This window comes from Biomphalaria glabrata, chromosome 14, assembly GCF_947242115.1.
Source record: "Biomphalaria glabrata chromosome 14, xgBioGlab47.1, whole genome shotgun sequence".
NCBI classification, from domain to species: Eukaryota; Metazoa; Mollusca; class Gastropoda; family Planorbidae; genus Biomphalaria; species Biomphalaria glabrata.
The window spans coordinates 30,504,066-30,529,514 of NC_074724.1; the positions used below are offsets into that span (position 1 = coordinate 30,504,066).

Below are 25,449 nucleotides of genomic sequence, written 5' to 3' on the forward strand. Positions count from 1 at the left end.
TCAGCACCCACAATGTTTGGTATCCAAAACAAATTTTCCCATAAGAAATAAAGGAAATAGATTAAATTGGAACCCATTCCATGTTGACTTAAAGGCTGTACTAAATGAAAACAGATACAATGCAATATAATCAGTTATATAAAGCATAAAAACATGAAAGAAAGCATTTAAACAAAAGGATACATTTTGTCAACATAAGAAAACTTACCGTTTTGACTGGGATGGGATGGCATGGGTGAATGGAGGTGCTGTAAGGAAAGGGAAGGAAGAGGACATGGCTGTTGAAAATTTAATTTTGATTGGTATCCCTTGAAATTTTAAAATTTAAATTGTTGTTTTTAATCCTAAATGTTCAATATCCAAGGCGTTTGTTGTTGTTGTTAAGTTGGAATTTTTTTTAAAAACCCCTAGGTTTGAGAATGAAGTGATCACTAAGTGGCAATTGAACATTGAGTCTGATTTGACCCAGAAACTAAAGGAACCACTCATGGTAGGCTTTGAAAATGTTGTGACAAACTTTGAATAGAGCTAAGGTTAAATGTTTATGTTTTTTTCTATTTTTCTCTCATCTCCTGTTTTCTTTAGGTCCACATTGAAAGTGAAGCTTAACTTATTACAACTCTTGTTCTCTCACTTAATAATTACTTGCCAATAAATGCTTTGGTTTGGAAATACGATTTTCATTAAGTTCTCTCAAAATGTTCTAATTTAATAAAGCCTTTGACAACAGTTTATGACTTGGGAAGCATGGTAGAGAGGCTAAGTACGTTTGAACTTGGCTTGGCTACCTATGAAGGAGGCTCAAGGTTTGACACCCGACTCGAGCAGAGTTGTGTTTACTGATCACCTAAAGGCAGCATGGAAAACCTACTCGCAGATATTCCCTCCACCCACTGGTTCACAAATGAGATTGGACCATAGTGCTCTAAGCATGCTATAAGCATGAAAGTAGCACTATATAAAAGCTATAATTATCATTATTATTATTATTTTTTGACTGACCTAATAAATTTTTGTGGTTGCGTCTCACAAACAAAGATTGCTGAGGAGTATGATGAAGAAGCAAACCAGCGGCCTCAAGTCATTCATGTCAACCTTGACACCAAACTGTTACTTCTACTCAAAGAAATACATTACTTAAGTCAAGAACCATTCAGGTTTGTTTTTTTAATTCCTGTTAGTAATTGTTATTTCTACTAAAATTTACATATAAAAATACTAATCTAATGGCAATGTCTTGAATTCAGAAAATTTAGGATGAGTGCATTATTTCACATGACTATGCAAACCCAATTGCAGCCTGCATATTTTCCACATCTCATGCAGACAAAGCTGTTGTCTGCCAGTGGTCTATTTAAGTTTCTTTTTGTCTTCTGCACCTGTCTTCAATAAGGGCTTTTCTTTGGGTCTTAAATGTTTTTTCACTGGCCTTTGTGAGAGCTTTCCAACTGTCTCTTTCAGAGGCCATCTGCTGACAGCTACTTTCCTCTATGCCAGTGAGGGGCAAAACGGCACCTGAGTTGATCTATTTGGTATAAAATACTAAACATTGTAAAAATGCAAATATGTGCTTGCAGCTGTCATATTTCTGTGTAATTCTTTTCAAAATGACATGGACATTATCAAAGCTGTTTTTTTTTAGTTAGCCAAATAATAAAATTAAAACAGCTGTCTCCATATGGGGAATGACCTCATGCCAAAGGCAATCTTTTTTGGCAAGGGCCATGGCTTATGAGTGGTGCCCCTGGAAGCACTATAAAGATCAGCTCAGGTGTCATTTTGCTCGTTTTGACCTAATTCTTGATTTAGCATTGAATTTGTCTTCAGTTCTTATAAGTTCCCCTTTGAGATGATGTAAAGGTCATCTGTTTCTGTGGCCTACGGTTAACAAGGGTGTTATGTGGCCAGCACAACAACCAACCGCCTTTACTTTTCCCAAACTAACGTCAGGTACCCATTAGAGCTGGGTGGACTAAGAGGCGCCCAAAGATCCCAAAATTTAAAATCCCTGTCTTAACCAGGATTCGAACCCACCACTCAACCACCATGCCTCCTCACTTCTTGTAAAGCTACTTAAATTTGATTTAAAAAAAAAAAACTCCTTATTTCCATTTGCTCATGTTACATTTTAGCATGTAAAATATGTTCTTGTATTTTGATTATTGTTTTCTTTTCAATTTTGCAGCCTTCACTTGCCAGGACCAGCTAAAGAGCTTCTCAGGAACACTAACTCTCAGGAACTTAGTGTCACTGCCGCAAGACTGGAAACCATTGTATCAAAGTACAATGCAATCATGAGGTCTATCACAGAGTTTGAGAAGACCATGTTTGAAAGAAAACTGGAACAGATAGATAAAGTAAATACCATTGCATTTTATGCCTTTCTTTTCATATACTAAATCTGTGCATAGAAAGATAGCTTAATCACAGAAGCTGTGTACAAAATATTTATTTTTATCTTTGGGGTTCTTAATAGTTAGTCTTTGCTTAGATGAATTGTAGCATGAAATAAAGAAAAAAAAATGTTTCTTTACATTACATTTCATTCCCAGTTTAGTTTTCTAATAGATATTCTCACTTGGGTGTCTTTATTATTATATTTTTTATATTTACCTATTTGGTAAAAAAAAAAGTCCAGAATTCAACTTAAGATGGATTTTGATCTCTCCCCTCCTTGGTAGGAGCCAAGCAACTTACACTACTCAGCCACTCATCCTACTAAAAATGCCATTTAGAAATTTCTTCTTTTTCTAACTTGTTTGTCTTGCGCCCTGCAAATTCTAATTTATTTTAAAACCTTATCATATCATGTTCCTTCTGCAGCTGCTAGAGCAAGGACTACATCAATTGACCTGGAAAATGAAAGAGTCTGCAGACTTCATTGAAATTGCTTACTCCACAGTGTGTCTTGACATTCATCAGAACTTAGACATTGTCCAGACCAATTGCAGGGAGATCATCCAGATGACCCACTCCTGGTCCAAAGAGATACTTGATGTCTTCAGTGCTAGGGATGAAACACGGTCCTACATGATGGATGAGCTGCTAGTTATGCATAAGTGAGTTTAAACTCTGCTTATAAACTTATTCATATTAAAATATCTTAATTAGCTCATCAGATTTTTATAAACTTAAATTCTTGTTATTTTTTACTAAGTTTATATTTACTCATTCTGTCTGTCTGTCTTTTACACAATTGAAATTTTGCACAATTATTTCTTGTCAAAGACAAATCATGAATAAATTAAAAAAATTAATCAATTTGTGGAAATTAAATAATTTTGTTTTATAGAAAAGGGAGATAAATCTTGCAGTATTTAGACATATGACACATTTTGTGTGGTGCTTTTCCTATTGTGAGCTTTGTTTTTATTTTTTAATATTCTGCTTTTCTTAGGAAATTGATTGATAGTTTTGAGGCAGTAGTTGCCCCAGCCTCTAGCAGAATTCACAACTTAATGAATGAATCCTATGAAGTTGTCCAGATTTCTCAAGCTTCACCAGCCTGGAGAGATTATGTTGACTACATTGATGCAATCATTTTAGATGGCCTAAAACTGGCATGTCTGACAAGCTTGAAAACTATGTTGAACACAATGGTGCAAGCCAACCTGGCCGAGGTAAATGATAGTTTATTATCACATCAATAATATCCATTCTATTAGAAATCTGAAATGGGATTTTTTTGTAATTGAAGTTATAGCAAATTTCAAATTTGAGAAAAGTTAATAAATTTATTATTTTAGATCACTGGTGAGACAAGTTGACCATATTCCTTTCAGACCTTGCGATCTATAGTCTATAGGTCAGAAGATGTAAAGGACATCTGTTTCTGTGGCCCAAAGTTAACTAGGGTGTTATGTGTCTAGCACAATGACGAACCGCCTTTACTTTTCCCAGACTAAAGTCAGGTACCCATTAGAACTGGATGGACACTCTTTAAGATAAAGAAATGAAAAATCCCAGTCTTCAGGATTCAAACCCAGAACCCTCCGGTTCAGAAGCCAACTGTTTTTACCATTCAGCCGCCATGCCTCCATGAATGAATTACCTTGTTCTTAATTATTTTTGTAAGCCCAATTTCTAATTTTAGGTCCTAAATGTCACTCTGAATTACACTTGCCCAATCCTTTTTTCACATATAAACATATCAACATGTTAAAACAAAATTAGCATATCCACTGGCTCATCTTCCATCACTGTTTTAAAAGGAGTGCATTTCTAGGCTAAACTAACAGTGTTAAATTAATTTTACTGTTGATTGAAATGTGAAGAGAAGAAAATTATGTAATATTTGGTATTTTTAGACATAAAAAAATGAAAAAAAATGTGAATGACATTTTTGTATCTAATTTCATTTCCTACAGGAAATGTCAGAAGTGACACATATTCCCATTCTGACCATCAGACTGGAGCTGATAGAGAACAATGTTGACTTTCGACCACCTCTTGACCAGTCCACCTCAGTTGTCAGTGTCCAGGAGCTGGTTCAGACTTGGCTGCAAAGTTATTTGGCTCGAGGGAAATTAGTCAAGATGTTAGGACCTAAGGTGAAAACAATAAAGCTTTGCAATATAATGTATGATGACCAGTAAACTATGTTCTGTTTCCAAACTTTTTCCTTAACAGAACACTTCGCTTATTCTGAGTATTTAGTGGAACACTTTGCTTATTTTTTTTAGAGAGATTAATTCATATGGTGGCCCACTAGTTAATAATTCCAGTAGTTAGTGGAACACCTATTCAGGCTTCACAGAACACTAGGGTACAGTGGAACACAGTTTGGGAAACACTGTTCTAGGTTATATGTTTTATATCAAACTATTCAATAAAAAAATATAATTAGTGCCATTCTTATTTTGCTGTTTTTCATGGAAGAAGTGCACTATGTTTAGGTATTATACGTAATGAATGAATTGTCTTATAATTTAATTTTTTACCCCATCAGATAGTCCATTAACTTTTATGTTAAAAGAGTATGGCAATACTACCTGGCTTCAGTGTAAATATGAGGCCTGCCTTTGGCTGATGCTTTGATAGGAAATACCTAAATGTGAATATTTTAGTCTTTTGATAGAGAAGTTTTTTGGTCTTATGTATTATGAAATATTCTTGTTCTAAAAATAATAACAAGCATAATTGAGAGGATAATGACAACTGACCTCACAGATACCTTCAGGGCCCTTAACATCCCTAAGAATATTCTCCTTGCCTGTTAATGGGCTGTACTCCTACAGACCTGCTACATCACCAGAAAACTGGATGGACACTGTTCTAGAAACTACAATGAATTTTGTTTCTCTCTAACAAAGCTCGACCCTGGCAGTGCCAGAGAATATCAGTTTGTTTTTCACATAATAATAATAATAATAATCTTTGTCATCCATGTTTACATAAGATAGATCAATTTTATTCAATGATTTCATTGTAAGGGAACAAATCTTTTTTTTTTTTGTCTTTTTTTGGTAATCAGTATCTTGTATCTCCTTTGGTAGGGATCTTATGAAGACTATATCAGCCAAGATGAAGAGGTGAAGGATTTATTAGTCAACATCAACCAAATTGTTAATGACAACAGTGAGGAATGCAAGGTACAGACTTTTTAAAATGTATTTGTCCCTGCTAGCATATATTTCAATTTCTTTCTACTCTCATAAGTTTATCTGCATTATTATTGTAAAGGAAATTGATAGAATTGATGCCAATAGTCTATGCTCTGTTTATTTTATTAATTAGCAATGATAGAATTGATGCCAATAGTCTATGCTCTGTTTATTTTATTACTTAGCAACTGTTGGACATCTTCAAAGAGTACTCCTTCCTATGGCAACAAGATGTGAACCAGACATTCACAGACTTCCTAAATGGTGTCCTCAGACCAAACCCTATCCGTGCCAGAAGTGCCCAGAGAAGTAAAGAGGAAAGAGAAGGAATTCATCAGGGAATAAGATTTGAAAAGCTTTCTTCCAGGACATCTTCTGCCAGAAGTGCCATCACAGCAGAGGCTTTGGAAAATGCAGAGAAACAGTTCTTAGCACCAAAGTCTCATAAAGGCAAGACGAGTAATGTCCCCTCCCTTGATGAGTTTGATCAGGAGATAGATATTTATAGAGTAAGTTTTTTGTTATGTGTGCCAGTTAGAGTTATTTATAGAGTAAGTGTTTTTGTTATATGTGTCAATTACTAGTAGTCTGTCTAAGGTACTTTTTATTTGTATGACATATATTCAACTGTGTGCTGTGTCCTTTTCTTTTTCTTTTTTCAGCTATGATTGGTCAATAGTCTAGTTGATCACTAGAATCCAACTGAACCCCCAACCACGTCAAAATTTCTTTGGCTTATGTTTTTTTGAATTTGTTTCTTTTTCTTTTGTTCAATGTTTTTCTATCTAAAAGACTTTAAAAGGGAAAGAAAGCTCATCAACATTAAAATAAATATATTCTGTTTGTTTCTTGCTTATTTGTTTTTATTTTTCTGATTGTCAAATACATTTGATGGAGCTGTTGAAGGACATATCATAGTTATTAGTCCCAAAGCCCAAAGGGGTTCAACTCATTTTTCTTGAGGTTGCCTCCTGAAGCCTTAATACTACAAGGAAATAAGGTCTTGGAATTAAAGTAATCTTTTACTAGATGAATTGACTGATTTGCTCCTGCTGCTTAAAGTTCCAAGTTTTGAGGCACCATATATCTGCCTTAACCTTTCACCTCTTAGTGGGAGGTTGGAGGCTATTTGAGTTGTCGGATTATTTGCTATGTGTTCTAGACTGTCATCTTAATGGTCTGGGGTTTGAACCCTGCCAGCCACTGTGGGATTAAGCTAAGAAACATGTAAAATAGATACAGAATTAAACATTTTGTTCAAGAGTATATTAAAAGTTTTGCCCATTTACACTCCTAGTCAGGACACATTTAGAAGCATTCTATATAAACCAAGAGAATGTATTATTTATCTAACTATTCAACCTATTGACCATCAAAGATAGTAATAAACTGCAATTATTATTCATGCAAGCTAATAAACTTTGAAAATCGTTCTCATTCCAGACCACTAGAGATGAACTTTTAGAGCTTATTACAACTGGAGCTTTCTCCATTTATACTTCTAGTTATTACACATTTTGAAACCAATTGGAAGCAAGATATACCAAGAGAATTTATTTATCTATCCAACTATTCATCCTGTTGACCTCAAACAAGCTCAAATAAACTGCAATTATTAATCACATGAGCTAATAAACTTTGTATAACCTTCCTACTTCCAGACTGCTAGAGATGAACTCTCAGAGTTGGAAGACTACCGTAGTGTTGGCTGGATTAATGTTGACCTTCAACCAATCAAACAAGTACTGACGACTTATGCAGCTAAGTGGATCTGGACATTTACAGAGTATCTCTCTGTGCAGGTAACCATATAGAAAGAAGTTTATAGTGCATAAACAAGATTAACACTTTTTTGAATGCTGAAATTCAGCATTCTGCATGCTTTTTTTTAAATCTGTAAATATGAACTTTATTCACAAAATAATAGTTGACTTAAGAAAAAGAAACATTTTAAAACACTTTATATTGCTTTCTATGAAAATTTAAGAATGACTTCTAATATCCAGAAATGAAAAATGCTAGAGAGAAATTGAAGCCACTGAGGGAATCTGATTGTTTCTTGGAGATGGACAATAAAAAAACAAACTAAATGCACAGTTTTATGAACAGATTTATGTAAATGACCAAATGATTTTAAAATTTTTAAATTTTGGGACCTTTTTATGGTCATGGTCATCATTTTAAGTTCAAAATTGATTTTAATATAATTATTAAAATTGCATTTAGCTTTATTTTTTTTTTTTTTTTATTAGGTTGCTAAATACTAGCCTAATTGATTTTATTTAAATAAATATGTAAATAGGTACATTTAATAAAACAAAAATTATGTACTTTTCATGTTTTAAATTCAGGTGGCTACCTTGTTAGAAAGACTGGATGTTTTCCTGAAGAGAATTGAACCAGAAATTGAGAAGATCACTGGAGAGGAGAGAGACACAGCCAGCTTTATGAAGATGATGAGACTATTCAATGAAGTATGTAATTCATGCTAGAGATATTCTTGTTCAATTCTGGTCATCCTTTTGGATCTGAGTTTTTTTTTTTTTTTCAGTGAAGGATATACAAATTGATTACAGTCAGGATTTATATATTTAAAAAAATAAACAAATAGCCATTGAACGCATTCAGTTATAAATATTGTTATAACCCTTTTGGCGGTGCGATATGGTTAACTGTAGGTTCAGTTGACACACGTGAACTCAGGCAAATCACTCAGATCAACAGCTGTCGATGGACAAGGGACAGTACTGCTATTACACACAAATATGATCGTGTTATGGTCATGTGATCATAAGCCTGCATGAACCAGAGACACAGTGTGTAAGAAAGCGGCAGTTCAAGACCGGAGACCGGGACTGTTAGTCGGCCATGAAGTTGGTCCTGGTTGAGTCCTCAAATGTAATGTACGGGTCCAGGAAGAGATAGAGACAGTAGAGTTTTGTACGGTGATGTACAATGTAACATTTTAGTTGTTGATGTGTTGCCAATTGTGTCGTATTGGCTGTTTTCTACTTATTCACTCATTATTAAAGTACCAGATTAACCAGAGCTCTAGTTGTCAAGTTCTTGATGTGTTAGATGTGCTGTGTTGTGTTTAGCAGTGTTTACAGAATGCGTGATTAGGAGAGAGAATCGTAACAATATTTTAATAAAAGAATTTATACTCCCTACCTTTCTCACTATTTTCATTGCTCCATATATTTGGATATCACTTACAGAACTATGTTATTTTTAAATAGCGACAAAGAAATTTAGTTTTTAATTTTTACTTAACAATAATTTTGATCTCGTAATTGATGGAACTAAACACATCTTCTGGATGATCTAAATCATGGTAGACAAGATTTTGCTAAATACTAAACAGATTGACTGAAATCGAAATGACTTTATGGCTTTACATTCAGATAATAAGGTTATCTGTTTCTGTGGCCCAAGGTTAACAAGGGTATCATGTGGCCAGCACAACCACCAATGCCTTTACTTTTCCATACTAATGTCAGGTACTCATTAGAGCTGGGTGGACTCAGAGGTGCCCAAAGATCCTGAAATAAAAAATCACAGTCTTCATCAGGATTCGAACCTAGAAACCCAAGTTCAGACGCCAATATTAAACCACCACACTTCCATGCATAAATTTTTGATTACCATATGATACTGTTGTAAATTTATTCTCACATTTAAATTCCCCCTATTAAAGCCCAAATTATAACAACAACTACAATCAAAATAATTTTTTTTTATGAATAATGTAAACATATTCAGTCCTTGTTATAATCTTCCTTAATAATGCATATGTGACATTAATGTAGGTCTCAGCTCAACAGACTGAAATGGAGGGTAAATTTGCTGCAATGAATAAAACTGTAGTTCTGCTGAAGAAATATGGCCAGGTCCTCCCTGACAAGACCCAGCATCTATTTAATGGGGCACCATCAAGGTGGAATAACCTTAAAACCAAAGTGTCTTTAGCCAAGCAAAGACTGGGTCCAAGGATACAGGAAGAATCAGTCAGCATTACAAAGGTGAGAGTTTAATATATTAAAACCAAACATTGTAATACAAAAAAGTTCCAGCGTTAAATTGACTAAAATAAAGTAATGTAAAATATCGTCAAGAAATTAAGTTTAAATACATTTTTGTCAATAATTTATAAAAAAACATAGTTATATACTTCATTTTATACCATTTTATTCTCATAAACTAAATAATAGTTAAAAAGTTGCATTACCTGTGTTGTTTTTTTTTCAACAGTTAAGAAAATATGTTTGTTATCAAACATTTAATTTTATTTAAAAAATTGCTTATAACAAAATTTTATGTAAAAAGGGGCTCTGAACATTCAAAAAAAGCTCATAAATACATAAAAATGCTGAAGAGATAAGCTACAGATCTGATTGGCTTTAGTAGGCTGCCTTTTAGTTTAATTTGATGCTATAAACATATGTTACATAACTGAATAGTTTAAACAATTGCTAACATCAGTGATCTTCAACTTTTGTTTTTATTCATCCAACTAATGTAATTAAAGTACAGAAAACTCAAAAAGACTTTAGCAAAGTAGAAAGTTAAATATAGCATAAACTTAGAAAATTAAACTGGAATTTCAGATTAGATGATTAGCTCTGTCATTCCTAATAAACACTTTTGAAAACAAATTTAAACATGTAAACCAAATAAACAAGCTGTAATTTATAATTTTGTATTAAATTATTAAAGAAATTGCCATTATTATTATAATTCAATTATTCAGAAAGGTTTTGAAATTAAAAAATAATTATGAAGTTCATTCTGATACTTGTAATATATATATATGAAAAATGTTTGTTTCCTTCATTTTATAAATTAAGAAATTTCAACTTTGCTGTAGAAAACAAAAATTGTACCCATAAAATAAATATAATTATTTAAATAAATCTCCTTTAGGATCTAATGGCTTTTGCTGAAAGAGTTATGATTTTGGCAGATGATTTGGAAAACTCTGACATCTATCAAAGAAACTGTGATATCAATGAGGCACACAGCACTATTGATGAGTACAGCAAGAGACTAGCTGTCTTGGAAAGTCAAGCTCAGGATCTTTTTGAGCTTCAGGAGCTGCTAGAATCCTCTGTAGTCAACTTTTCTGACCTGCCAAAGTAAAATTATTTTTTTAAGTTAAAGAGTTCCTTGTTTAAGATTTTAAATTAATAAATTGTTACCAAAAAGTCATTTTTTTATTCTTGAAAATATGTAATTGATTTTGTACTAAATGTTGACAAAGTATTTCTGATTACTAAAAGTATCCTTTTGTGGTCTATGTGGCCCATTGTTAACTCGGGTGCAGTGTGGTCAGCACAATGACCAGCTGCCTTTACATTTTCCCCAACTAGTGTTAGGTACCCATTTTAGTTGGGTGGATTCAGAGGCACCCTAAAAATCCTGAAATTAAAAATCCCAGTATTCGACTCCAGGACCCCCCAGTTCCAAAGCCAAGCGCTTTACCACTCGGCCACCTTACCTCCAATCTGATTGCTTAACAAGAACTAAAAGTCTTGTCCCATAGCATGTAATCCTTTTTATAACACATTTACAATGCTTCTATTTTGACTAATTGAAAAAATTGAGGTGTTGATCATATTACTCACCTTAATGATTTTTTTTATTTATATCTTAGAAAAAAACTGAACTTCATAGTCCTTTTTCATGAACACTATCCCCTCCCCATGATTAGTAACTTTAGAGAATTTATTGATTTATTTGTTTTTTTTATTTTTGTTAGATGCAGAAAAGAATTGAGTAACTTAAAGTTAGTGTGGGAAACATTCAGGTATTTATTGTTTTAATACAATCTTGTAGTTTGTTGGCTCAATAACAATTATTAATTTTGTTAAACTTTAAATGTAGTTTTTGACATAATTGTCATATTCAGAGCAAGGGATAGAAATGTTGTATGTGTAAAGTAGTGGTGTCAATAAGTCTGTATGGGAACGTTGACTAGGTGCATGCTGATACTGTGTTATAATAATCTAATAGTCCTACATTAATGTTCTTCTCTTACATGTGTTCCTAGAATCATAGATGAGGAGCAGACGAACTGGAAACAGCAGAGGTGGCAGAGAGTTAACACAGCTTACTTGAGAGAGGAGACCAGCAAACAGCTAGAACTCATCAGGGCCTTGCCAGATGAAGTCTTCACTTGGGATGTGTACATGGGAATGAACAAGTCCATCACAACTATACAGGTAAGTATTGGCCAACATCTTTTTTTGTGATGAAACTCATGTTTAGCCATATCAGTATCAGTTCTAATCAGGACTCAAGCTGTTTGCTGAGTGCCTATTTAGGCAGTATGGAAATCTCCTCACTGATGCCTCTCACCCCATGAGTCTATAAAAGACATTGGTCCAGAGCAAATAGATCATGATTATAACAGAAAAAATGCACAATTGAAAAGTAATTTAAAATAAGAATGTAACCAAAGTAACTTTCATGATTTTAATAAATAAAATGACTCAAGAGAATGTAAAAATGTGCAATCTTTCTTTCTTCCCCTCCTCAATGAGAATTATTTCTAGCAATAACTTTAAAATTTAACCATTATTTTCAGTTGAATTTACTTTTGTTCTAATGTTCATTACTTTGCTTTTGTAAATCTGATTATGATGGTGATTAATGTTCCAATAAAAATACCCTTTACAGTGAGAATATATTGATAAAATTAAATATTTGAAATGTTTGTTAACCTACACACCTAAAGTACCATGTACCTCACAATGTCCCAAAAATTTACATTATTTTTATCACATTATGTCACAAATATTGGATCTTCAAACATGTACTTCAATAAACACACTTTGTAGCTATAGATCATTTTAGCATTTCTACACCTATTTTAAAGTTTCAGGTTATATTTATTAATTGAGGAACTTATTTATATTCCACTAGGAATGTCTTCCGATTGTGGAGGACCTCAGTAACCAGGCCATTCGAACCAGGCACTGGAAACAGCTGGTCAGAGTAACTGGTGGTGTCTTCACTGTGGACAATGACTCTTTGAAAAGGATGACATTTGAAGAGCTTCTTAATCTTGGCTTGCAACGTAGGTTTCATGGCACTTAGTAAAGATAAAAGATGATTATTGTTTCATAGCTTCTGTATTTTAAAGCACTTCGTTTATAGATTGTTGATGGAATTTTAACCTACTTATTTAATATAACAAATATGTCTAGAATAAGAAAAATAAATGAATCCCTATAGTTATTGTAATAGGTTTGTCTTGTAAGTCCTGACTTTCAAATAACTTGAACAATGTTAAATCAATATTGTCACTATGTCCTAATATAAGCTAAATCTTATTAACATAAACAAGCTATTGGCGAAGTCACTAAATATGTTGTGTGGTTATGCTAAGTGCCATACATCATACACTCCGAAACTAATATTAGTAATGATAAATAAAAATTTAATTTATATTGTGCTCTTAACAGGCATAATGTAGGCACAAGGCACTATGAATATGACATAATTTACTTGGTGGGTTTAGAAGCCAAGAACCTTACAACTTTGCTACAACCTTTCTAAATCATGAAAAAACATTACAATGTACTTTATATTATAACGAATCTCACTATCCAGGCTCTCTGCAAACTGCACCTTACACCACCAACCTAAAGAACTTGACAACTCAGGGCTCCAAAGTAACGTAGCACTTTAATAGTTGAATAAATAACAGCCAATTGGCAACACCGTACCACCGTATCAACTCTTACACTGGCCTCTCCGTCTCGTTCCGGCTTGCACTGGGTTTAACTGTTCTTGACTGACTTCACACACTGGGCTCGTTGTGTCGGACTCGATCGCAGACCAAGATCAAGACGCCAGTCGTCTCAACTGTACTTGACAGTACTCCGCACTGAACCGTCGTAATGCTTCGTACAGAACCACACCGTTGAACTGTGCTGTAGTTGACCGTGTTCTGAGCCCCTGTCGTGAACCTTCTCTCGTGAACCCCTTTTCTCCGCACTGTCTTGACTGCGACACCTCCGCTCTTATATAGGGTCCCTACTGGCCTTCTCAAACCGGACGGAACATCACTCAACGTTTCTAGCTTCGTCACATGACTACATCCCTCGTGATGCTCCTGATCTCTGTTCACGACGCCGATCCTTCCTGAACTGTCATGTTGACACTCCTCTCGGCCGACCGTCGTAACTCGTCACGGTTGACCGCTCGTCTAGCGCTGGCCTGGGGCGATTTGCGTCGGCTGACTACACTCACTCCACTACCCCCATCTGTGCCACCACCAGGTTTATAACAATATATATACCTTATCTAGATGCATAATGAAAAAATTAATGACAACCATTATGTAGAAGAGCTTGATAATAAAAAAAACAACAAATAAATGACTTAAAACCTTTAGAGCTCACCAGCCCATTTTATCTGTCTTGGTGTAAAAACCCATGACCCGACAGCCTGATATTTCAGCTTTGTGCACCTTACCTGGAACTAACAGTAACGTCTGTAAGAGCTCAGGAAACTGAGAAATAAGAGGAGGTAACTGAGGGTCCAATGGGTTAAAGTCTTTTATGAATAAAGTTTGTATTTCATTGCTATAATTGTGATTAGGACTGTTTTCTCTAAATATGTATGTGTATGTAAAACATACTTTAATTTCAAATACCATTCTTACAATTACATTTTTTGTTGTACATTCTATCAGAGCATGTAGATGATGTTAGGGCCATTGTTCTGAGAGCAGTCAAAGACTTGGCTATTGAGACTGCACTGAAAAATTATGAAGAAATCTGGCTGGCCAAAATATTTGAACTAAGGGACCACATTCATGTTAAAACAGCTCCTTTCATGGAAGCCAATCAGGTTTGTCACTACTGTTACCATATGTTATAAGTTACAAACGTTGCTTCAAAAAAAGAAGATGATTACACCTTACTTGTTCCCCTAGGTCAACCTAGTCCTGCATGTTAATCAATGTCTTAAACATATAAAAAGCTAAGAGAAGAAACAGTCCTATCTGCAATGTACCCAACTTACCTACGCCACGTATGCGGCTGGCTTTTTAAAGCGAGAATTTGACTTTACAGTCATCTTCAAGTTTGTATGAGAAACATGCTCATCTTCTACCACAAAAGAGAAGGCATATAAACTCTGCCAAGTCATTGGTTTTCCTGGCTGATTCAGGCAACCCATTTCATTCTTTAATAGCACTTGGCAAAAAAAGTTATGTTGAAGTAAGGGTTTTAAGTCATGCTTACTTGCTGCTAAACAAGTGATAATTTTGCTTATAATATGATAAAACTAAACAATAAATGTGACACTTTTAAAAAATATATATAGATATAAATAGATAAATAGATATAGATTGTAGTTTTTTTTCCAATTTTCTTGATGATACCATAATGCTTATCTTTGATAAATCACATTCATTGGCTATGTTAAATGCTTAGATGATTTTTTTTTCTTATTTAGTCTTATAAACCAGTAAATAAAGGTTGTTGAGGCACCTAGATCAGATCTTAAACTAAGTTTACATTGAAAATAATTTTCATCTACCTATGGAGTTCCTAAAAAATCTCATAGTTTATTAATACAAACATAAAATTATGCCTTACTGGTATTTGATTTTTGTAATTCTTATTCTGGCTTTAAAATATTCACAATTTGGCCTCTTTGACTGTTTTTTTTTTTTTTTTCTAATTAATCAGGACAGCCAAAGTGAAAACAGCCAGGGTGATGCCAATCTCATTGGAGCGCCAGTTGGTTCAAGCCCAAATACAGGAGCAGTGGGCCCAAGTAAAAATGTACGCGCCATTAGCCGTACCAGCAATCAAAGTGGCCACAGCAAGAATAAAAGGGGAAGTGCTTCCTCTTTGCCCACCTCTCTGCTACATCTAGGGGAGGTAAGCCCAATGAATGAATGTAAATCCATGATTGATGCTTGTAAAAATACTAAGCTAAACATTTAAAAGAAAATAATAATAATCAAGTTTTTATATTTTTTGTTATTGTAACTAAAATAATTAAATTATCTCAATTTAAATTGAATAAAAAAATTGACTAAACATAATATATGCAATGTATGTTAGCTTTGCTTATGAATCTATCCATCCTTCAACTCCCATATTTATTGTAGGTATATACAATGTATTACGTATTACAATTAATATCAGATTACTGAAGTAAAAAGTATCATTTTTCTCATTTCTATATCTTTTCATTCCATTTTAGGCATATATTCATTCTGGTCTAGACATATTTATTGTTTAAATGTATCAAATATATATTATATATTTTTTTAACCATCCTTTCTTTAAGCTTAAAGCTTTCTTGAAGTCTTAACCTGAAATATTGATTCTGATTGATCCATGCAAGTTATAAAATCTCATGCACTTTTTAAAAATTCAAATAATATAATAATAAACAATAATAATCATTCATGGTTGTAACTGTAGGACTCTGGAAGCTTAAAGCTCCTAACCAACACTGATCCAATCTTCGATGAGCTGGAACACCACCAGATCACCTTGCAGGCCATGCAGTCCAACTCCTCTGCAGGCTCGTTTCAGGATGAGGTGCTCAAGTGGCAAAAGAAACTTCAGACCATTGAAGGAGCTCTTCAGATCTGGCTGGAGGTCCAGGAGATGTGGGTGGAAATGGAAGAAGTATGTTTACTGTATACAATATTTTTTCGTTTGTTATAAGTTTAATGTTTGAGACCATTTTTAACTCCTGATCTTAAGGATTTATTAATGAGTATAAATGAGAACATGGGTAGCAAGGTAATATTAACTCATGTTACATCCATGATTGAGGTTTGTAAATTAAAAAACAAATTCCTTTTTTATAGTGCATCTCTTATGCTATAGCATGCTCAATGCACCATGGTCCTATCTCTCTTGTGGATGTGGGAGAAAGGAGTATCTGGGGGAAAGGGTGTATCTGGGGGAAGCGGTATCTGGGGGAAGGTTTCTGTGCTGCTTTTAGGTGCTCAGTAAAGAAAGTGGAGCTTGAGACAGGATTCAAACTCCAGCCCCTTGATAGGTAGCCAAAAAGCATTTTTCTTCTCTTATCCAAACATCCTTTTGGGAAAGGAAAAAGTCTATAAAATCATAACCTGAAATGAGTCAAAGCTATAGGGAACTAGCAAATATGGCACATATAACATAGAATATTTCTTGCTGTTTCAGGTTTTCCTAAGCAGCGAAGTCCGGCAGGCCATGCCCCAAGAGGCCCACAAATTTTCTAATGTGAACAAGGACTTCAGGCTCCTAATGAGGGCAACAGAAAAAAATCCAAATGTCATGCAGTGCTGCAATAGAAAAAGTAAGTACGGGTTCTTTCTATTGATTGGTTGGGGGAGAAGTAAGGATGAGACATTTGGAACCTGGGTAATTAATTTGATTAAGCCATAAAGTAGATGCTTTTTAATTTAATTTATATGCATATTCCATTCCTCATAATTAAGTTACAGTTAATGGACACCAAGAAATTCTTTCTGTAATGAATTTCAAATAGTCTTGTTTATCAGAGGATAGTAAATAATTCCTTCTAGAAGTATATAAACATTTATCTTGACTTAGTTACTTTCTAGATCAAAGCAAGACCTATTTATATTTCAAGTTAAAGATTTTGTCCATTTTTTCTTATCATCAAAGACATTTTTCAAATTCTGGAACACATGAGACACAGTCTTGAAGTCTGCCGTAAAGCTCTGCTACACCACCTGGAGAAGCGCAGGCATATATTCCCAAGATTTTTTTTCCTGTCCATGGAAGATGTACTGAGGATTATATGCAATGGTAAGATTATTAAAAAGTAAAAAATATTTTTGTTTATTCACACTAGTTTAAAAAATGTATTTTAGTATTATTTTTAAAAATTCATTGTTAACTTTTGAATGCATTAATACATTCTTCAATCAATAAATTTAAGTTTTCATTAGTACTCGAAATCTTACTTTTTGGTTATGCAATAGTTCGTCATTTAGATTTCTTTCATGTCTATCTTGGAAATTTGTTAGCAGAACAATTTGCTTATTTTTAGAGAGCATAATTCACATGTTGGCTTACTAGTTAATTATTTATTACCTATTATTAAATATTACCAATTAAGGCCATGTGGAACACTAGGGTTACCGGGAGCACAGTTTGGGAAAGACTGACTTAACCTATTACTAATCTCTAAACTATGACCATATAGCTAATTTTAAACCATGTTTAATGACACTCCAGGATATGACCTCAACTCTGTGAACTTATACATTAGTAAGCTGCTACCTAATGTTGGGTCACTTGTCTTTGATGAGGCTGAAGACACTGACCAATTCAACTTTATTGTCACTGGTGTGCAGAGTGCTCTAGGAGAAACTCTCTCATTTGGACAGGTATAGACATTCTCAGAAATGAATACTTTATTTATTTTTACAAGTGTTGTGTGTGTCTGGACATTTTATGTGCATCTACATGTTTTCTCTTTCTACCATTTGCTCTAAATTAATCATTCTAATTCAAGGGTCATCATGATTTTTTTCCTCTTCTAAAGCTTTTAAAAGGTCACTGTCATTGGGCATTTACAGTGATGGGAATTTTCCTGAAATTTCCTGAAATCCTTAAATTTCATTGGACCCATTGTTACCATAAAAAAAAGATATAGATCTAGACATAGTGCACAAAGAAGTTAGAGTTCTCTAATCTCAATGTTTAGGGCACCCTTAAGTCCATCCAACTCTAATGGGTACCTGACTTCAGTTGGGGAAAGTAAAGATGGTTTGTTGTTGTGCTGTCCTCATGACACCCTGCTCGTTAAACGCTGGTCGTAGAAGCAGGTGACCTTAACATCATCTGCCCCATGGATCGCAAGGTCTGAAAAGGCAGAAACTTATGAAACGAAGATCTTACAGAAAATTCCCAGGTTTTTAACCTGATAACCATATTTGGACAGTTAACCCTGTTTACTCCAATTTTATTATATCGCAACATTATAAGAACCTAACCTATACACATTTTTATTTATCCTGAGAAGATAATCAATTGTGATGGTCAGATAGAGAACTGGATGAGTAGTGTCTTAAACCAGTTGAAATCTACCCTTAAGTCTCAGCTTGCAGATGCCCTGGCTCAAGAGGATGAGGCTAGGCCAAGAACTAGACAGATACACAGTGCTGGAGCTAGGAAAGTGTCACTGCCAATACAAGGTGACTAGAAATCAGTTTCTGAATACATTTAATACTACATTATAAACTATAGGCTATACTATTTTAAACTAATATTTTAAAGTCAACTAAATAAACCAAGCTAATGAAACATGTTTTCTTTGTAAATACCGCTGCATATTATAGAATATCATTTGACAAGATTCTCAAGAATGTTTCATTTATATGTAATGTAAAAGTAGACTCACAATGAGATTGAGACATCAATTCAAAGTTATTGCTATGTTAGACTATACTTGTTTTTTATTAGTTCTTATTTAATTTAACTTTGACACTTCATATGCCAGTAAAAATGTAGTCCTTTTTTTTGTTTACTAAAGAAAAAATAAAGTGGAGTAATTTTCAAATGATGAAATTGCTGGATATACAGGTTATGAGAATGGCAGAGAAAAGTTTTTTGGTTTTATATTCCATAGAATTTTTACATCTCTAAGATTACAGCATTTATTTCATTTTGCCCCGTATTCTTTTTCATTTAAAATTTAGTAATAGAAATAAAAATGAAACAAACAAAGGGTACAAATTGCAATTATTTCAATACTTTTACATCACTTTTTTTAATAGGCCCTAATTGTTTTAATTTTTATCGTTTTATTATTAGTTGTTATTCTTTTTATTTCATAAGATGATGCCAACAATGAAATAGTGCAGAAGCCAAAGAGCTCTCTGAAAAAGTCAACAGCAGCCATTGATAATGAAGTTCATGGGGATGTCAATGAAAAAGTCAGCAACTTACTGAGCCAAGATCAGGACAAGTCATGGACTCTTGATCATGTGTCTGAAATAGTCTACCTGGCAACATGTGTACAAATGACTGGTCAGATAAAAGGTGCACTGTCAGACCTAAGAAATGGAGACAGACAAGCACTAAATGTAAGCACGCATTAACAATACCAATAAAAAAAGCTGCAGATCTTAATTTAGTTAAAATAAAATACTGCTTGATTTTATTATCCCAAAGCTTAAATGTTTTGTTTTCATGGGCTTCCAGGAATGTTTGAAGAAGATTGAACAGAACATTGAAAACACAGTCTCACTTTTAAAAAGTCTGGAAGAGGAAAGAAAGAAATTGAATTCAGATAAAAAAGAGAAAAATGATACTAGAGGTAGGTTATTTAATATGATGCAGAGAGATTTATAAATAAAGTTTTTTTTTTTTTTTTCATAAAATAGAATTAATATGTCTTAAGGTATAGCTAGACTAGGATGACTGCCTGGTCATGCTGTTTGCGTGCTGGACTGTCATTCAGTCTCAATGGTCTAGGGTTCATAACCTGCTTGGTGTCATCCCCCATTGTCCTGCTGGAGGTTAGGACTTGGAAGTAGATTATATCCTTATAAACATTAATGATAATAATGTTGCAGACATGATGTTACTATATTTTATATTTTATTTATGAAACAAAAACTTACAGAAATGTATTTATAAAAAGAAGGAAAGTTTGAAAAGGCTGATCTATCTCAAATAAAAATATTGATATTTTGTTAAGATAAGAGATCCCATCAGATTACAATTTTGATTAAAAAAAAAAGAATAATTGTAAAAAGACAGTAGACTTTATTATATCTGAAATTGATTGTGTTATTTTCTTATTTGATTTGGTTGTTAGATAGTGCATTTTAAAAATCTTGTCTCAAAATCTAGCTAATAACATTAGGTACCTATTAGTCATATTATTAACTAAACATTTTGATATTTTTCTCTTGTATTTTTCTGTGGGTGCAATAATACAGAAAAAAAAAGGATAAATTTAACATTTGTTTTCATTTGTCACACTAGTTAAGTATATGATGCATCTTGAAATGTTTTCCAGATGCTGTGGAAGACCCTGCTCATCCATCTCTTGACTTGTTGGAAGTTGGAAGAGAATCACCAGCACCTGACATTGCCCAAGAGTCTGAGAATGATGAAAAAGGTTCTAAAAGAAAATTTCCTTTGCATCTAATATACAAATATTCTAAGTACTACCATATTTTTAAAAAAAGTCAATTATGCCGATAAGCTTTTAAACACAATGATTCAGAAATGCTATCCTATTAAACAAAAAAAAAAATTGCTTTGAAAAATCAAAATGTAGCTAAAACTTTTTTCTTGAATAGGTCTTTGCAGTTTGATTCAATCATATATTCAGTTTATGAAAACTAAAATTTTTATAGTAAATGCATGATCATGGGGTATGCATGCTGAATTGTCATTGAGTCATCTCGATATTATGAGTTTATACCCACCAACTGCCGTTTTCCATTGTCGTATGGGAGGTTTGGACTAGGAAGTAAATTATCTTCAATTATGAAGGAACATCCATAACATGTAAAACATTTTACAAATATTTTACAAACAAATAAAGTAACCCTTTTAGATTTTGCAATCCTTGATGTAAAGCTCATCTGCTGCTATGGCTAATGTATAATGAGGGTATCATGTGGCAAGTCTAAATACCATCTGCCTTATTTTCTTTCCCCAAGTAATATCAGATACCCATTTGATTTGGGTAGAATCAGGGGCATCCTAAAATTCAAAATGCCAGGTTTTAAAGGGATTTCAACCTGAGAACCATTTATCCAGAAGCCAAGCACTTTAACATTCAGCCACCATGCCCCTATGGTAAATAATTTAAGAGTTTTAAAGTAAATACATTTTACCATTGATTTATTATTTATTAGCCATGAAGCTTGATCTTTATTTAAATTGAAAACCTATTCAGGCTTGTTGGGCAGATTTTTCTAACATTTGAGCTGAGAAATATTTAAAATTAACAATAATTATTTACACCTATCCCAGAATCAGATATACATATATAAAAAAAAAGTTCTTCACATTTAGATATTTATTCATAAATCATTTCTCTCTCTAGCTGAAACCTCCACACTGGCACCATTAGATTCCATGAGCATGATTGTGGCACCAACAGAAGTCAAGGACAATGTCAGAGCTGAAGAGATCTATCAGAAGAAAAAAGAGCAAAAGCTGCTGCTCTTTCCTAGTCAGATTCACAAGTTAACTTCTTTGTTGTCACTGTTTGCACACCTCAGAGATTTAGTTCAGGTAACACCATAATTTTTGCTGTGTATCTTTTGTTAAGTCTTTTTGTGTTTTCACCATTGATTTAAATCTTCAAATAGTTTCTTTCTCTAGTTTCAGAGATATGGGGAAAGTGGTTCATAACATTTCCATTATTCTAATTTTATTTTTATATTCCCAAAATTGTATAATATTTGGGTGTCCAAAGCTGAAAACATGATAAAAGCAGTGGTAGCTCCACCAAGACTTGAACTCCTTTGCTTCAGATTGGTAGATATACACTTAAAAAGTCAACAGCCCCCATATTTAATAGATAAAATCTTATGAACTGTGAATTGTACTTGACCTACGGAATCTAAATTTTTTTTTTCCATCAGTGTGTTTATTTGTATGTTGAAAAGGGGAGGGTATATGTATAAAAATATATTTTATATATATATATATATATATGTATATATATATATATATATATATATATATATATATATATATATATATATATATATATATATATATATATATTTTAAAAAACATCTTTATAGTTACATAAATGTTCTCACCAAACTGATTTTACTCTGCAGAGACTTTTAGAAATCGCCAAGAATGGATCACCAGAAGACAGTTTTGATTGGAAATGTCAGCTGATTTATGATTTCAATCTAGCAGAGAAAGTTACTTTAGTTTCAGTAAGTTTTTTTATAAAGCTTATATCAATGTCTAATAAATTGTGAAACTTTGCCTAATTATTCATTAAACCTGACGAGACATGAATCAAAAAAAAAATTAACCAAGTAGATAATTAATTATTGGGGATTTATTTATTTTTTTAATATCAAAATAAGGGAAATAATTGGTGGTTAATTAGAAATGGGGACAAATAAATGGATTTAATCCCCTTATTACATTTTCACACGTTTTTTCGCCCACTTTCTATTTTCAGATCAAGTTGTAAATTTTTCATAATTATTTATAGCTGATGACAATACACTGCTCAATCCGAAAATTAGCTTATAAATTAGTACTAATTAATTGATTTTGTTTTATGTAGCGGAAAAAGGGCTAACTTGCCTTTTTCAGATAAATGGCAGTAATTAGCGGTACTTTCCCCTTATATAAGCTTTTTTTTTTTTTAAATAATCTTCTTTGTATTGCTTGTTTTTGTATATAAAATATTAAGTCATTTGGAACTTGTAATGAAAGAGATCACGTCTTTTATAATATTGATAGTAGCTTGTTTATCTATTAAATGAATAGGATGGATGCCTTGTCATAAGGTTTGTGCTTTAGGCTGGAAGTACAATGAATTCAAACACTGCCCCTGTCATCCCTTGCTGTCAATTCTGAAAAACTCATGAAACAAACAAACAATAAACTTAACAGCTTTCTCCCTCAATTTGTATATCGCTTCAATCTGTTCATAGAACCTTTTTTTCCATAATAATATTGAAGTATGTTACCCTTAATGATATTTATTTTGTAAATAATTGATACAAGTTACAAACAAGCTTTAAATTCTTTCATTTTGTACACAAAAGCAATTTAAAAGAAAAAAAAAGTTAATCTCTAAAAATCCAAACACCTAAGTACTTCATTGATAGCATTGTGGATTCATTCGAATGAATTAAACTCATTGTGGGAGCCTTGATTATGGGACAAAGAGATGATAAAAAACAGCATTAACATTGGCAATATTTACAGCAATATTTGATTGCTTAGTTATTTTGCAAACAATGAATGTGGAAGTCAAAAGTCATGTGTAAAATTTTGAAATGTATATTTACTGGCATGTTTATAGTATTAAAATAAGTATATTATCATGTGAATAAAATTGTGTAATTATAAGAAATACAAAAAACTACTTTAGAATAAACAATAATAAACATAAGTAAAAAGTCTAAATGTTTTGTTTTTAAACAGTAAATAGATAAAGAAAATAATGTCTTCACAACAGTAATAGCAACATGTTTCTGTCTAAACAGTGTATGAATGCCCAATTTGAATATGGATTTGAATATCTGGGGTCCTCCAACAGAGAGGCCATTTCACCTTTAACAGAGAAAGTTTTCTTGTTGATCACTCAGGCCATCAAAGCACATATAGGAATGCTATGTGTTGGACCCAGAGTGAGTTTTTACATTCTTATTCACTTATATATTACAAACGTTACTTAAAAAAGAAGGTAATTACGTTCTACGCATTTCATGTGTCAATCTAGTCATGCATGTTAATCAATGACTTAAAAGTTGCTAAGTCCTTGGTTTTCCTGGCTGATTCAGGCAACACATTCCATTCTCTAATGACACAAGGGAAGAAGGAGCACTTGTATGAATTAGTTCTGACATAAAGAATAAGAAATGTGCCACTATCTATAAATGGGGAACCAGGACCTTGCCTTTTTTGATAAATAATGATCTACATTGTAAACAATATTTTAATGATATAGAATATTGCAACTATTGCACTAATTCACTAGAATGTTTTTATTGTGATTAAGCCACTAGGTGTTTTCACTGACCAAAAAGGAAAAATCTTGCCAAAGAATTTTGTTTTTTTAAATCCTTGAAAAAGTTGTTAATTAAGCAGTTTGTTGAGTCAGCTAAAACTATCAACAAAGTCAACCTATAAATAGAGAAGAAACACAATCACAGTCTTGAAGTAGAAAAAATACAGTTTTATAAAGTTGCTTCTGAAAGATTTGGTCATGGTGTTGGCCTACAGAAAGAAACTTGAACTTTAATTTTTCTTAACAAAGATTTAATGCCAACAAGTGTTGTTTTTTTTTTTTAAATTGAGTTTTTTTAAATTTTGGTCTCATTTAAATTACTTATGACCTTTTTAGTAGTGAGTTGTTTTTTTTATTTCTTTTCTTATTAACCCATTCCCCCCCCCCTATTTTTTTTGTCTTTATTTTGTTGAAATTTTTTTTGTAAGAATCCAATGTTTCACTTTTAAAATAACAATTTTTAAAACAAAACTGATTTTGCTGTAAGAAACTTCGCACAAAACAAGCTAATCTTATTTTGTCTACTTCACCAATATTATATCATCAATATCTATATATGTTTAGTGACAAAGCAAATAAAGTGTAAGGAAATTGACAAAATAGCTTATTTATTCTTAGCTGCTCAAAGGTCAGAAAAATATGAGGTGTCACAAGCATTGGCTTGTGAAAATCTTTGAAGCTGAATATTATGATACAAAAAAAATGCTAAATTCTCGTAATGTGTAATTCCATTTATTATTTATTATTGGCATGTGCATTTTTTTTTCTCTCTCGCTGGACAGGAAGGAAACAAATTTGAAGTTGTTCATGAAATATCTAAATGCCTGGGGCAGCCACTTTACATGTTCAACTGTGCCCAGACCACAGACTACTCACAACTACAGGACATCTTCAGAGGACTTGCAGCCACTGGTATACATTTTGTATTTTTTTCTTTAATCAAATCTGATTTATTTTTGTGTGCTTGTTGATCCAATGTTAAGCAAAGACACTTATTAAGCTCCTTAAAATTTAGTGACTCATGCCATACTTAAACAATGAATGGCTGCCTGGTCATGTGGTATGTGCCTCTGGACTGTAGTCTTGATGGTCCGGGGTTCGAGCTCTGCCT

General features: G+C 33.0%; 1 protein-coding gene across 2 annotated transcripts in view; it reads left to right on the plus strand.

Annotated features, from left to right (window-relative positions):
• Positions 1 to 25,449, plus strand: part of LOC106055129 (uncharacterized) — a 100,077-nt gene that overhangs the window by 15,729 nt on the left and 58,899 nt on the right. For both annotated transcript variants that reach the window (XM_056010084.1, XM_056010085.1), the window contains exons 15-43: positions 412 to 490; positions 1,039 to 1,157; positions 2,186 to 2,357; positions 2,824 to 3,059; positions 3,398 to 3,620; positions 4,368 to 4,550; positions 5,496 to 5,591; positions 5,789 to 6,112; positions 7,265 to 7,405; positions 7,955 to 8,077; positions 9,413 to 9,625; positions 10,527 to 10,738; positions 11,362 to 11,409; positions 11,653 to 11,824; positions 12,528 to 12,681; positions 14,305 to 14,462; positions 15,308 to 15,502; positions 16,055 to 16,264; positions 16,790 to 16,925; positions 17,258 to 17,401; positions 17,834 to 17,985; positions 18,624 to 18,795; positions 19,439 to 19,686; positions 19,805 to 19,919; positions 20,628 to 20,729; positions 21,669 to 21,859; positions 22,417 to 22,521; positions 23,815 to 23,958; positions 25,121 to 25,250. In XM_056010084.1, the coding sequence (XP_055866059.1) occupies positions 412 to 490; positions 1,039 to 1,157; positions 2,186 to 2,357; positions 2,824 to 3,059; positions 3,398 to 3,620; positions 4,368 to 4,550; positions 5,496 to 5,591; positions 5,789 to 6,112; positions 7,265 to 7,405; positions 7,955 to 8,077; positions 9,413 to 9,625; positions 10,527 to 10,738; positions 11,362 to 11,409; positions 11,653 to 11,824; positions 12,528 to 12,681; positions 14,305 to 14,462; positions 15,308 to 15,502; positions 16,055 to 16,264; positions 16,790 to 16,925; positions 17,258 to 17,401; positions 17,834 to 17,985; positions 18,624 to 18,795; positions 19,439 to 19,686; positions 19,805 to 19,919; positions 20,628 to 20,729; positions 21,669 to 21,859; positions 22,417 to 22,521; positions 23,815 to 23,958; positions 25,121 to 25,250 (4,697 nt within the window). The remainder of the gene's footprint in view (positions 1 to 411; positions 491 to 1,038; positions 1,158 to 2,185; positions 2,358 to 2,823; positions 3,060 to 3,397; positions 3,621 to 4,367; positions 4,551 to 5,495; positions 5,592 to 5,788; positions 6,113 to 7,264; positions 7,406 to 7,954; positions 8,078 to 9,412; positions 9,626 to 10,526; positions 10,739 to 11,361; positions 11,410 to 11,652; positions 11,825 to 12,527; positions 12,682 to 14,304; positions 14,463 to 15,307; positions 15,503 to 16,054; positions 16,265 to 16,789; positions 16,926 to 17,257; positions 17,402 to 17,833; positions 17,986 to 18,623; positions 18,796 to 19,438; positions 19,687 to 19,804; positions 19,920 to 20,627; positions 20,730 to 21,668; positions 21,860 to 22,416; positions 22,522 to 23,814; positions 23,959 to 25,120; positions 25,251 to 25,449) is intronic.